At 50.5% G+C, this 14,868-nt stretch overlaps 1 protein-coding gene across 4 annotated transcripts in view; it reads right to left on the reverse strand.

The window, feature by feature from the left end:
• PXN (paxillin) overlaps positions 1-14,386 on the reverse strand; it is a 61,717-nt gene extending 47,331 nt beyond the window's left edge. For all 4 annotated transcript variants that reach the window (XM_017510226.1, XM_017510225.1, XM_037731961.1 and 1 more), the window contains exon 1: positions 14,223-14,386. In XM_017510226.1, coding sequence (XP_017365715.1) covers positions 14,223-14,235 — 13 coding nt within the window. In that variant the 5' untranslated portion in view covers positions 14,236-14,386. The remainder of the gene's footprint in view (positions 1-14,222) is intronic.
• Between the last annotated feature and the right edge of the window lie 482 nt (positions 14,387-14,868).

Raw genomic sequence — 14,868 nt, forward strand, 5'->3', positions numbered from 1 at the left:
AAAAAAAAAAAAAAAAAAAAAAAAAAACATTAAAATAAACAAACAAATAAATGCCAAGAGAGTGATACCAAAAGCCAAACCCTCCACCCCAGGAGTTGTCAAGATTATTCCAAGAATGAATGATAATCGCCACCATTTACTGAGCACTTTGAAAGTATTTCAGGAAAGTATGTCAGGAAATGTACCTGTTTCTTAGGTTAGGAGACCAAGGCTCAGAGTGTAAAGTGACCTGCCAAGGTCACACAGGTAGTCAGCGGCAGCATGGATACAGACCCAAGGGTGGCTGATGTCAGAGCCTTGGTTCTATGCCACCTCCCCACCCTGAACACGGAATCTCTCACTCAGGTTCTCCAGAGAAGGAAGTGGTTTGCTGCAGGTTCAGCATCATTGTGGGTATCTGCAGTTCATGCCCATTTCATCATCAACCACCATCAAGTATTTACTAAGCAACCACAGAGAGAACAGAGCAATGCTTGGTGGTAAGAGATATCTGAAAGGCAGATAAAATCCCTGTCTTCAAGGAGGTTCCAGGGCAGAGCAGGAGACAAAAGCAAGCCCAATTTACACAGATCTGTAAAGATTAACTTTAGTAGGAGAGTCAACAAGCTGGTTAGTTTTATCTGAAAAAAAGCCTTCTCAAAAAGGTAAATTCAGCTAAGATTTTAAAGGCAGAGGGTGGCCAGGTGCAGTGGCTCACACCTGTAATCCCAACACTTTGGGAGGCTGAGGCGGGTGGATCACGAGGTCAGGAGTTGAAGATCAGCCTGGCCAAGATGGTGAAACCCTGTCCCTACTAAAAATACAAAAAAATTAGCAGGGTGTGGTGGCGAACACCTGTAATCCTAGCTACTCGGGAGGCTGAGGCAGAGAATTGCTTGAACCTGAGAGGTGGAGGTTTCAGTGAGCCAAGGTGGCGCCACTATACTTCAGCCTGGGTGACAGAGCAAGACTCTGCCTCAACAAATAAATAAATAAATGTAGAGGGTAAGGTGAGTCAGAAGAAGGCTATTTTCTGCGACTTGAACCAAGATCTAGACTCAAGGCAGAGCTGAGTGGTTGGCATGGTCAGAAGTCAAATGTAATTCAGAGACTGTAGTACAAGATACCCCTTAGATTTGGCAACTGCATTTGTTAGAAATATCCAGCACAGAGCATAATTAGAACCACTCAAAGCGGGGGCCAGGTAGGAATATGTATGAAGGAAGTGAGTCCCAATGTAGGCAACAGAGAGGGTCAAATATGAGGCTGGAGTTATTGAGGTTAACCAAGTGGTGACACAGAGTACGTGGATCCCATGAAGCCTGATCTGACTTTTCAAAAGAAAGAACATGTAGTGAAACCCTGTCTCTACTAAAAATACAAAAATTAGCCGGGTGTGGTAGTGGGTGCCTGTGGTCCCAGCTACTTGGGAGTCTGAGGCAGGAGAATCACTTGAACCCGGGAGGCGGAGGTTGCAGTGAGCTGAGATTGTGCCACTGCACTCCAGCCTGGGCGACACAGTGAGACTCGTCTCAAAAAAAAAAAAAAAAGGATTTTTTTGGTTCAATCTCCTGACCCTTAATTGTTGGCAACTAATTTGGAATATTTTAAATACCATGAAGACTAAGCAACAAGGGTCTGCAAGCCAAATCTGACCCGTGGATTTCTGATTTCTGCCTTGAGGTTTCCCATATAAAAAAACAGAAAGAGGCCAGGCGCGGTGGCTCACGCCCGTAATCCTAGCACTTTGGGAGGCTGAGGTGGGTGCATCACCTGAGGTCAGGAGTTCAAGACCAGCCTGGCCATCATGGTGAATCCCCATCTTTATTAAAAATAAAAACAGAAAGAAGGCCCGGCACGGTGGCTCACGCCTGTAATCCCAGTTGTTTGGGAACCCAAGGCAGGTGGATCATCTGAGGTCAGGAGTTCAAGACCAGCCTGGCCAACATGGTGAAACCCCATCTTTACTAAAAATACAAAAAGTAGCCAAGCGTGATGGCATGCACCCATAGTCCCACCTACTCAGGAGGCTGAAGCAGGAAAATCACTTGAACCTGGGAGGCGGAGGCTGCAGTAAGCCGAGATCACACCACTGCACTCTAGCCTGAGTGACAGAGCAAGACTCCATCTCAAAAAACAACAAAAAAAGAAAAAGCAGAGAGAGACTGGGTTGGGTGTGGGAAAACCCAAGGTTCAGCTTCTTGCATCATTGCCTGTGGTAACACTGGGTGTGTTCCCTTCCCCTAACTCCTCTGCACTTCAGTTCAGCTTCCTCACTGATAATATGAAGATAACTACTACCTACTTCAAAGGGTGGCTGTCAGAACCATATAAAAAATGATGGTGGTCAATGGACGAATAGATAAAGAAAATGTGGTATATAGATACAATGGATTATTCAGCCTTAAAAAGGGAGATTCTGCCAATTTGCCACAGCATGGAAAGACATGCTCAGTAAGATGAGCCAGACACAATGAGAAAAACACTGTGTGATCTTACTTATATGTACTATATACATATATTTATTTACTTGTTATTTTATTTATGTTTGAGATGGAGTCTTACTCCAACACTCAGGCTGCAGTGCAATGGCGTGATCTCAGTTCATTGCAGCCACCACCTCCTGGGTTCAAGCAATTTTCCTGCCTCAGCCTCCCGAGTGACTGGGACTACAGGCACGCACCACCATGCCTGGTTGGCCAGGCTGGTCTCGAACTCCTGACCTCAGGTGACCCACCTGCCTTGGCCACCCAAAGTTACACATATATATAACTTTGGGTGAGAGAGAGAGAGAGAGAGAAAGGTCAAATACAGAGATTGGGAACGGAACAGTGGTTACTACGGCTGGAAGAGGGGAAAGGGGAGATGTGGGTCAAAGAATACGAAGTAGCAGATACATGGGAGACACACACTTAGAAATCTAATGTATGACATGAGGGCTAAAGTTAAGAAAACAGTATTTGGGATTTTCATTACGTAAGTAGATCTAGCTGCTCTTGGCACACAGGAAGGTAACTGTGGGATGACTGGTAGGTTAATGTTTCACTTTAGTAACCACCTTACTATCTACATGTATCCCATAACATCATGTTGCAAACCTTGAATATACATAAGGTTTAGTTTTTTAAAAAAAATTAAGAAGCACATGAAAATGTTTCCTCAAGCTTCAAGTGCTGCACAAATGCCCATTATCTAACACAGGCCCAGAGAAGAGACGGGAGCTAACAGAGACCAGGCAGTAGATGAGGCCTGGATGGGAAAGTGGAAAGGAAATGAGTTGAGTCTTTGCTGGCGCACAAACCGGAAGAATCTAGACAATAGAATGCACGTCAGGGGTGGAAATATAAATTTGGGAGTCGCCAGCACACAGGTTATAAAAGAGGTGATGCAATTGATGAACTGACCGAGGTGCATAGGAGAAAAACAAGGAGTTCAGAGAAATCCCTTGTGAAAACACCCAGGTGCACCTCCACTCAGGGATCAGAGAAGACTTGGGAAAAGAAGGTGGGAGGGTCTCTGGAGAAGCGAGCAGAGCTTAAGGAAGGGAAGAAAAATATGACAGCTAAATAGTGAGATAGGTGTCTCAGCAAAAGAGCAAATGTGGAAGAATGGGTCAGGCTGAGTGAAAATTTAAAAAGGACCAAAGTAAAAAAGTTAGTAAGAGCAGGCCAGGCCCAGTGGCTCACATCTGTAATCCTAGCAACACTTTGGGAGGCCAAGGCAGGTGGATCACCTAAGGTTGGGAGTTCAAGACTACCCTGGGCAACATGGCGAAATCCCATCTGTACCAAAAATACAAAATTAGCCAGGCTTGGTGGCGTGTGCCTGTAATCCCAGATACTTGGCGGGGCTAAGGCAGGAGGATGGCTTGAGCCCAGGAGGCGGAGGTTGCAGTGAGCCAAGATCGTGCCACTACACTCCAGTCTGGGCGGCAGAGCAAGACTCTGTCTAAAAACAAAACAAAACAAAACAAAAAACTGAAGTTAGTAAGAGCAGAAAAGTAAAAAGAGGGAACCAGGTGAGACGCATGGTGGCTCATGCCTATAATACCATCACTTTGGAAAGCCAAGGCAGAAGGATTGCTTGAGGCCAGGAGTTCCAGACCAGCCTGAGCAACATAATGAGACTCTGGCTCTACAAAAAACAAAAAAGTAGCCAGGTGTGGTGGCATGTGCCTGTAGTCCCAGCTGCTCAGGAGGTTGAGGCAGGAGGATCCTTGAGTTGCAGGTTACAGTGAGCCATGATCAGATCACTCACTGTACTTCAGCCTGGGCAAGAGAGCAAGACCTTGTGAGAAAAGAGAAAGAAGAGAAGAAGAGAGAAAAAGGGAACCAGAAGAAAAAGGAGGTCCAGGTGGACCTGCAGATGGGGACCTTGAGGCCACATGGGGCCACAGCCATCTACACTGATAGAAAACAGTGGGCATGAGGTATAAAAGGGAGTGGAAGACTGGGCGTGGTGGCTCATGCCTGTAATCCCAGCACTTTGGGAGGCTGAGACGGGTGTATCACGAGGTCAGGAGATCAAGACCATCCCGGCCAACATAGTGAAACCCCATCTCTACTGAAATACAAAAATTAGCTGGGCGTGGTGGTGGGCACCTATAGTCACAGCTACTCGGGAGGCTGAGGCAGGAGAATTGCTTGAACCTGGGAGGCAGAGGCTGCAGTGAGCCAAGATCACACCACTGCACTCCAGTCTGGCGTCTGGTGACAGAGCAAGACTTGTCTCAAAAACAAAAAAGAGGGGTGGAAAGACGGGGATGTGGGGGTGAAATAAGTGTAAGCAAAGAGAGACCATCCTTGAGGGTCTGTCTACTGTATGCTAAGCACCTCACTCAGTATCCCGACAACCTGGAAGGCAGGCATTGTGCCCATTTCATAGCCTGCTTTCAATAGATTTTCTTTTTTTCTTTTTTTTTTTTTTTGAGACTGGGTTTTGCTCTTGTTGCCTAGGCTGGAGTGCAATGGCACGATCTCGACTCACTGCAACCTCCACCTCCCGGGTTCAAGCAATTTTCCTGCCTCAGCCTCCACAGCAGCTGGGATTACAGGAATGCGCCACCATGCCCGGCTAATTTTGTATTTTTAGTAGAGACGGGGTTTCTCCATGTTGGTCAGGCTGGTCTTAAACTCCCAACCTCAGGTGATCCGCCCACCTCGGCCTCCCAAAGTGCTGGGATTACAGGGGTGAGCCACCGTGCCTGGCCTCAATAGGGCTTTTATGTTGTTGGAAGAAGCCGAAGTCTCCGTGGCTCATTCAAAACGATACACACAGACCAGGACCCAGAGAAGAATCAGCCTGAAGCTCGTTGGAGCTCCCTGGAGGGTTCCACCCACCTTGCTCCAGCTCACCCAGGGTTCTAAGATTCAAAACAGCTGGAAATGTGTGCCCTGATCTCCCCAACAAGAAAACAGAACAGAACATGGCTGTTTCTGCCAAGCGAATTCTGAATAAGCTGCATTCCATTTCATTAAAACAATTACCTGAGCTCCAGCCAAGAATTACATAAAGCTTCCTTCCAGCACCACCCCCTCCCCCATAAAACACACATCATGCTGCTTTCAAATAGGCAGAGTGAAGCTCTGAGCCCTCTCTGGAAGACTTCATGGTCCTCGCCAAGTGGCCAGCCTCGGCATCTTTGCATGCTGACACAGATGATATGAGGCTGAAAGAAGACCTTGGCATGAAGCCCTCCCCTCATGAGAGCCTGCTGGCTGCCCGAAATGTTTCTAGTAGGCACCAGGGCCCTCACCTCTGCCTCAGCGCCAAGAGGACCACTGGTGCCAGAATCCAGCTATTTCCCCAAAACAGACTGGAGGCCCAAGAGGGCCAGCTTTGAGTCAGCACAAACTAGACAGGAAGGACCAAGGGAGTGGGGATTCCAGGAGAGGGAGCCTGAAGGCTGGAAAACTGGATGGTCAGACTTCAGCTAGAAGCAAGAGCCCGGGGCCACTCAGCCATCACTGCCCGCACACTGATGGTGCTACTGTGGCCACAGATAAGGGGTTCACGATGTGAAGCAAAAGTCATCTCCTCCTCTCCCACAGGCCTCGAGCTGCCCAGAGACCGTTCCCTGAAGTGTGTAAAGCCTTGCTCTGGCTGGGTGCAGTGGCTAACACCTGTAATCCCAGCACTTTGGGAGGCCAAGGCGGGAGGATCACCTGAGGTCAGGAGTTTGAGACCAGCCTAGCCAACATGGTGAAACCCCGTCTCTACTACAAATACAAAAATTAGCTGGGCGTGATAACGCACTCCTGTAAACCTAGCTATTGGGGAGGCTGAGGCACAAGAATTGCTTGAACCTGGGAAACAGAGGTTACAGTGAGCCAAGATCATGCCATTGCACTCCAGCCTGGGCGACAGAGGGAGACTCCGTCTCAAAAAAAAAAAAAGCCTTGCTGTGCATCCCACCAGCCTGGACAACCCATCTCAAACTCCAACCAAAGTTCAGCATCTCGCTCGCTTCAACCCTGGTCTGGTTAATGTCATTATGCCCAATAACTCATGAGGCTGCCTCTACACCTATGGATATGCACTGTCTCTAGGCCTGTCTCTTTTCTTTTTCTTTTTTTTTTTTTATTTAAAGACAGGTTTCACCATGTTGGTCAGGCTGGTCTTGAACTCTCGACCTCAGGTGATCCACCCGCCTTGGCCTCCAAAGTGCTTGGATTACAGGCATGAGCCACCGCGCCCGGCCAGGCCTGTCTCTTTTCTGCTCAGGTCACAGCACTGTGCTCCCCACACCCCAGCTGACAGTCGGTGGTCACTGTCACCTGAGGCCCTCCCAGCTCCTGCCTCTGCTCACCCAGTCTTCCCACCACCTGCGCAATCACAGGAGACCAACAGTCATTCCGGGCAACCACAGGCAGGCGCAGGCCAGCACCTTGGCCCAACAACTCCAAGCCCACCATGGGAAAGTGGGGTTTCCTGACTTTTCTCCAACTTTTCGTTACAAAAATGTCTAAACATACAGAGAAGTTGAGAGACCTGTGTACTCTCACTTAGACTGAGTGGCTGTCATCGTTTTGCCACTTTGTGTAAATGAATGGTCCTTGTGCTCTCTGCCCTCTATGTGTGAATCCTTTTTTTCATTATATCATTTAAAACTAAGTTGAGACCAGGCGCGGTGGCTCATGCCTGTAATCCCAGCACTTTGGGAGGCTGAGGCGGGTGGATCACCTGAGGTCAGGAGTTCAAGACCAGCCTGACCAATATGGTGAAACCCTGTCTCTACTAAAAATACAAAAATTAGCCAGGCATGGTAGCATGCACCTGTAGTCCCAGCTGCTTGGGAGGCTGAGGCAGGAGAATTGCTTAAACTCAGGATTCGGAGGTTGCAGTGAGCCAAGATCGGGCTACTGCACTCCAGCCTGGGTGACAGAGTAACACTCTGTCTCAAATATAAAAAATAAAAAAATAAATTGCAAGACATTATGACACTTCACTCCTAAATACTTTAGCATGCACCTAACAATAACAATATTCTCCCATAAAACCACAATACCACAATCACATAAGAAATAAGCATTAAAAGTCCATCTTTAAGGGAAGATTTGGCCACTGGGGCTCCACTGGGCCTGGCCAACCGCAAGTTCTGTCTACCACTGGCCCAACATCCAAGGCCTCCCTGGAGAGGCCAGCCCTGAGCCCCACTGGTTAGGCAATCGGCTAGTTAGTTGGAAGACTTATCAGGATGTTAATGTACACACAAGGCCAAATGTGAGACTCCCAATAAGACCCAGACTGCAAAAGGCAAAGTGGACCCCGTGAGGCCGTAAATGGAGGCTCGGGGCCCATCCTAGGTGAGGAGAGCACCCTGAACCAGTTTCAATGACTTGCTTTGCCAACGTTTCTGAGGAAACTCAGCTTCCTGATTCTTTCTCTTCCTCTCCCCCTCCAACAGACATCATTCATTCTCCACCATAAAGTTTTCAACAACTCCCTCCTCTGGATATGGGAAAGACAAGGAGCAAGTTTGGGTGGAGCGGGGCTGGGGTACAGGAAGTTCTGATTCCTAAGCAGAGGAGGTGGGAAGGAACCATGGGGGACCCGCTCCATGTTCTCCTTGGCAGTGGTGCTGTAAGCTCACTGCTCTGTCTCAAGAGTAACAGGTGACTGGAGAGGTGGCCAGGGAGGGAGGAGTGGGGCCTCTCCTGGAACAACAGACACTGCCCCCAGGACCCTGCATCTCATCCTGAGTATATGCCCCCAAGAAAGTACAAAAGGGCTGGGCATAGTGGCTCACCCCTGTAATTCCAGCACTTTGGGAGGCTGAGGTGGGTGGATCACCTGAGGTCAGGAGTTTGAGACAAGCCTGACCAACATGGAGAAACCCTGTCTCTACTAAAAATACAAAATTTGCCAGGCGTAGTGGCACACGGCTGTAATCCCAGCTACTTGGGAGGCTGAGGCAGGAGAATCATTTGAACACAGGAGGTGGAGGTTGTGGTGAGCTGAGATCGATCATGCCACTGCATGCCAGCCTGGGCAATAAGAGTGAAACTCCTCAAAAATTAAAACAAAACAAAACAAATCAAAAGAAAGAGAAGAAGCTGCAGAGAACAGGGAAAGGACAGATGTGGAAGACAACAGGGAATGGGGCAGGGGCAGAAAAATGTTAGTGTCCTGGAAGCAGAAAACAATCAAACCAATGGGGAGCCAATATCAGATGCAGTATTATGAACAGAAGTGTAAAGAATGCACCAGGTGCAATGGCTCACGCCTATAATCCCAGCACTTTGGGAGGTGGATGCGGGCAGATTGCTTGAGGCCAGGTGTTCGAGAACAGCCTGGGCAACATGGTGAAACCCTGTCTCCACAGAAAATTTTTACAATTAGCGGGGTATCGTGGCATGTGCCTGCAGTCCCAGCTACTTGGGAGGCTGAAGGGAGAGGATCACATGGGTCTGGGAGGCTGAGGCTGCAGACCCGGTCTCGAAAAAAAAAAAGTATGCAAAACAGTTGGCTGCGCTGCAAGTCCCGCTGAGCAGCCAGATCACCTGGATTCAAATCCCAGCACTGCCACTCACTAGTTGTAGAACTTGGGCAAGCAGGCTCATCGCTCTGTGCCTCAGTTTCCCTCACTTGTAAAATGGGTAATGGTAATACTACTACTAATAAAACCTGCCTTATATGGCCAGCATGATTCAAACAAACAACGCATGTAAGGTGCCCAGCACAGTGCCTACACAGAATAAGTTCTTCATAAATATTATGGGAAAAATTCCTGTAAACACTGTAAAAAAGAAAAGTGTGGGCCAGGCACAGTGGCTCACGCCTGTAATCCTAGCACTTTGGGAGGCCAAGGCAGGCAGATCACTTGAGTTCATGAGTTTAAGACCAGCCTGGACAACATGGTGAAACTCCGTCTCTACTAAAAATACAAAAATTAGCTGAAAATCCCTTTACCCCAGAAGGCAGAGGGTGCAGTGAGCCAAGTTCGTGCCACTTCATTCCAGCCTGGGCAACAGAGACTCATCTCACCAAAAGAAAAGAAATGTGGCCAGGCATGGTGGCTCACGCCTGTAATCCCAGTCATTTGAGAGGCCAAGGTGGGTGGATCACCTGATGTCAGGAGTTCAACACCAGCCTGGCTACAGTGGTAAAACCCCGTCTCTACGAAAAATACAAAAATTATTAACTCAGCATGGAGGCACGCTCAGTAATTTGCAGTACTTGGGAGACTGAGGCAGGAGAATCACTTGAACCTGGGAAGCTGAGGTTGTAGTGAGCCAAGATCATGCCACAGCACTCCAGCCTGAGTGACAGAGCAAGACTCTATCTAAAAAAAAAGAAAGAAAGAAAGAAAAGGAAAGAAAAGCATTCTACATATTTTGTTTGTATTTATTTATTTATTTATTTATTTATTTATTTATTGAGACAGAGTCTCACTCTGTCACCCAGGCTGGAGTGCAGTGGTGTGATCTCAGCTCACTGCAACCTCTGCCTCCTGGGTTCAAGCAATTCTCCTGTCTCAGTCTCCGGAATAGCTGGGATTTCAGGCATGCGCCACCATGCCCAGCTAATTTTTGTATTTTTAGTAGAGATGGGATTTCACCACGTTGGCCAGGCTGGTCTTGAACTCCTGATCTCAGGTGATCCACTTGCTTTGGCCTCCTAAAGTTCTGGGATTACAGGCATGAGCCACCACACCTGGCAGATTTTCTTATTATTAATGAAGGCTCTGAGACTTACACAACCCAGGGAAAGGCTGCAATGAGGCTGGAAGTTAATTCAACAACTCTGGTCTTGGAGCAAGGTAAAAACCCAAGAAAAGCTTCAGAGTCAGATACTCCATGCACAATGACTAAATAGGAGAGGAGGGCTGCTCAGCAGCCCCCCAGTAACTCTGGCTTTCCATCAGCCTCTCCAGCCAAGGGTACACCCAGCCTCTCCAAGGCATAACCATCACTAGGGAAAAAAGGAATACTGAGATATTCCCTCAAAAGACCTTGAACCCATAGTGACAGGGCCCTGGCTTCCAGCAGCCTGAGCCATCAACCTATACTGCCCAGGCAGCAAACAGCTTCACATATCAGAAAGGGCACCTGCTGAAGAATCAAACACACCAGGGTTTGAATCCCAGCTCTGCCCCTTACTAGCACACAGCCCAGGAGGCGGCCTGGCACTGACGCAGAGCCCACCAGGAAGGCACCATCGCTGCAAGGGTAAATGCCGCCTCTGCCACCAGCCCAGCAGCTGGGTGCCCTGACTCTGCCCTGACACACAGAGGGACCACAGATAGGCAAGCCCAAAGTCCAGACTTTCCATGGAAACAGGGAGGCTCCATAGCTCCGAATGCCCCAGGCAACTCCTCTGCCCCCCTACCGCTACCCCCAAGGACAATGAGGCACTGTTTTCCAAAGGGTCAAGACTGCTGAGAAGCTGAAAGAAGACATGTCCAGATTCCAGCAGCAACTGGGCACTGCCAACAGCTGGCTGTTCCCTTTGCTAAAGGATGGGAAGGCAAAGCTAAGAAGTCTTGCACTGGACACACCCTTTGCCATTTTCTGGGAATGGCCCCTAGGGCAGAGATTTGAAAGGTAACTATCAATTACTCAGCAGGCCCCAAGGCTCATCCCCCTGGTTAGTCACCAGCACCTACCACCTAATGATGATTAAAATGAGCAGATCTGGAATTGGATGAGTCTGGGTTCAAATCCCAGCACCACCACTAAACTTCCTGGAGCTCAGATTTCCACATCTATAAAGCGGAGGTAAAAACACCTCCCTCTCCGAAAGGTTGTGATACAGCTTGTAAAATGTTGAGTCCAGGGCCTTTCTCCCATGAAGTGCACATGATCGTGATTAGACCACGGTTGTGGTCAAAGCCCCCCTACCAAGTATACTAAGAACATGAACAGAGACAGAGCGAGCAATCAGGTTAGAAAACACAGTCAGAGTGCATCTGTGTTGTGGGAACTCTGTCCAGGAAACTCCGGCCAGAACTTGAACAGAGAGAACTCTGGGCCAAACCAGCATCTAAACAGTAATAAGAAAAGCCACCAAGCAGCCACCCCAAAGCACAAAGTGGAGAGAACACACAGGGAAGGGCGGAACACGCTGTGTTGATATTTTTCTGCTCAGAGAGCCATAAATTTGTAACTTATTAAACAGCACACGGCGAGTCTGTCACTGGGGAGGAGAGAGTTCCCAAATTTTTTTTTTAGACCAAAAAACAAAGTCACAGAGGAGGTGATGCCCCCTCTGGCCTTGCTACTGGACACACCATAAACTCTCCCCTGTGTTAGGGACCACAGGCACATGCTCAGGAGAAAAATAAAAACAAGAGTCCTGGGCTTTGTGTCCACCCTAACTAAGGAAAACAGCTGACGGGCAGTGTACTGAGCCGCCATCCAGACAGCTGACGGGGCCCCAGTGCAGAGGCAGATTCCTCTCCCCTCCTGCACACCCCATTCCTCCCACCCCAGGCTCCGGTCAGCCAGGCGTGGCTTGCCCCCTGGGAGCTCAGACCAAGGAAGTTGGGCAGCCCGGATGTAAGCAACTGGGAGCCTATGATAGAAAGCAGCAGAAGTTACAGGTGGCCGCCATCAGTCAGTGGCAACCCCTTCTTCAAGTGCCCTTGCCTCCTCCCCAGGAAAAAAAGGCTTCTTGGTATACAAGAGATGCAGATCTAGGAGCTAGGAATTGGGCTTCCAGTTACAGTTTTGTCATTTTATGGCTGAGCAGCTTTGGGCAAGAGAATCAACCTCTCTTAGTCTCAGCTTTCTCAATCTGTAAAAAGGCAGGTGGTCCTGATAGCATTGGCCTTAAGGGGGAATCTGACAAAAGGGTTGTTGTGAAGATAGCACAAATCGAGGTATAGGGAAGAACTCCACAAACAGCAATTTAAATCGCTACAATCCCCTCTGCTGTACACAGTACTCTCTTTACTTTCAGAACTCAGCTTCCTGGCCCTAAATGGAAGACTGTCAGAAGACAGGAATTCCGGATTTCGACAACAAACTCTACAAAGACTTTCTCAGTCCTTGAAATGGCACGGGGACTGCCGAGAAGCAATAGAACTGCACCAGCATTTTAGAAACTATAACTTTGCTCCCAGTTCCCACTGGGAAAGCACTGAGACTCTGAGATCCTGGTTCAGAGAACATCCCCAGCCTCCTTCCAGCTGAGCTATTTTTATGTGAAAAAAAAAAAAAATACCTGCCTGGAAGCCATGCCAACATTGAGCACACTGGAAAAATGGGTGCCAAGCCTGACCCAAAGGGAGAACTACGCTTGGCAGCCATCTCACTCTGCAAAACAGGCAGGACCCTACACCACCTCCAGTTCCAGGATCTCCGGGGCATGCTGATCCCAAAAGGAAGCTGGAGGGAAGCAGTCAAGTCCAGCGCCTACAAATAGCCAGTCTTAACTTAGTGCCCAGCGCTGCTTGGTAAAGGTCCATCAGTCCTGTCTGCTGAATCTAATCCTCAGAGCCTGGGACAGAGGAAGCATCAGTGGTGACACAAGCCACCCACAGTCCAGAGAGGAAAGACAAGGCTCCTACAGAGAAGAAACGTTTCCCCCCTCCTCACCTCCCGAACTCAGGGCCCTCCAGCCACCGGCGTGAAGGGGAGGAAGAAACAGTGAATCCTCCCACTCCTGCCTTCACACCACCCAAGGCATTCCTAGAACCCTGGCACCAACCCCCTTGGGTTTAGAGTCGGCTTCCAGGAGATTCTTTCCCCTAACACCAGATCAAGACTGGACTGAAAAGAGTAGCCTTGGGGCTCCAATAACAGACAAACAGTAAAACTCTGTTCTGGGCATCCTGTCCTCTTTACCTGTATGGTTTCCAGCAGGGCCTGAGGCCCAGGGGGTGGAGGGACCCTGCTAGCCAGGACACGTTCAGGGATGGCCATACCTTGGGACCTACCTCCCACCTCATTCCCCTGGCATTTCGCCAGAATCTGGGTGTGGGGAGAGAATCAGGGGCTCCCAAATTACTGTTCTACACTTAGATATGTAGGCAGGCGGACTGGTCTGTGAATTGAGGTGCTGGTCCACAGAGTGGGGAGGGCAGTGAGAGAAAATGAGTCACAGGTCCTTGAAACGGGGGTGACCAGATTTGAAGTGGGGGATCAGGAGGGCAGGCAGACTGGGAAACTTCTTTGAAATGGGGGTGTGGTCATCACAAATCACACGCTCATCTCTAGCTTGTGCATCTGACTTCTGAAATGAAAGGGGTGGGCTCAGAGGGGTTATCCCCGAAGGGGGATGCCAGTTTGTGAAGTAGGGGGCGGCCCTGGAGGGACGGGTAGCAGTTCGAGGAAATGAGGGAGCAGCCCATGAGATCGGGCAGCTACTCCCAGAGTCGGGCGATCGATCTGTGAGGTGGGGGTGGGGAGAGGTCTGCGAGGTGAGGGTCCGGTAGCTGATGAGGGGGTCTGGTCCAGGAAGTCTCGTCCCTGCAGCGGACAGGGTGCGTCCCTGAGGGGCGAGCTGGTCCCTGGGGCCCTTCTGGGAGATGGGGGTGGGTCCCCGAAGTCGGGGATCCAGAGGTGAAGCCGTCCCAGGCAGGGGGGTGGCTGCTGTGCGGACGGTGCCGGGGCCGGCCTGGCCGGGGACTGAGGCCGGGTTAGGGATCCCCGCCCCACGGAGCCCCGGCCGACTGGGACGGGAGCTGAGGCCGGGGCCGCAGAGGGTGGGATCCCCGGCCCCCACCGCTGGCAGGCGCCCGCTCGGCCCGGAGCCGCGCGCCCCTCGCCTCCTCCTCCCTGGGCCTCCCGCTCACTCACCGAGGTCGTCCATGGCCGGACCACGGGCGCCGGGTGCCGGCTCGGCCTCGCGCTAGCTGCCCGTCCCGGGGCCGCTCCTCTCTGCCCCGCAACTTTTCAGCCGCGAGCCTCGGCCCGGAACGGAACGCGCCGCCGCCGCGCGCCCCCGCGCCCGCCCCGCGCCCCGCGTGCACGCGCGCCCCGCCCCCGACCCCCTCCCCCCCCCCCGCGAACTTGCTGGCTCCGCCCCCGCCGCGGACCGGGGCAGTGGGCGTCGCTGGGCAGGGTGGTGGCGCCTCCTTGCGGCTGAGCGAGCAGGTGGACAGCTCTCAGGCGTCCAGCCACTCCCATCTGTCTGTCCCTCTCAAAGTCACTAGCCTGACTCTGCGAATGACAAATCCGTCCACAGTCGGCCATGTGTCTGTGCATTCGTCAGCTACTCGGTCATCGCCTGTCCACTGGAGTCCGATTTATCCACCTGTCCGTCTGTCTGTCACCCCGTAGCTCACTGCCCAGGAGGACTAAATCAGTACCACGCAAGGCTGGCAGCCCGTGGCTGACCTTTCCTGGGATCGCCCACTGGATCGATGGCAGTGCATCTTGCAGCCTACCCTTTCTGGCCCAACCTGTGTGGTTCCATCTTCTTCTTTTTTTTTTTTTTTTTTTT

This window comes from Cebus imitator, unplaced genomic scaffold (assembly GCF_001604975.1).
Source record: "Cebus imitator isolate Cc_AM_T3 unplaced genomic scaffold, Cebus_imitator-1.0 Scaffold434, whole genome shotgun sequence".
Lineage (NCBI taxonomy): Eukaryota > Metazoa > Chordata > Mammalia > Primates > Cebidae > Cebus > Cebus imitator.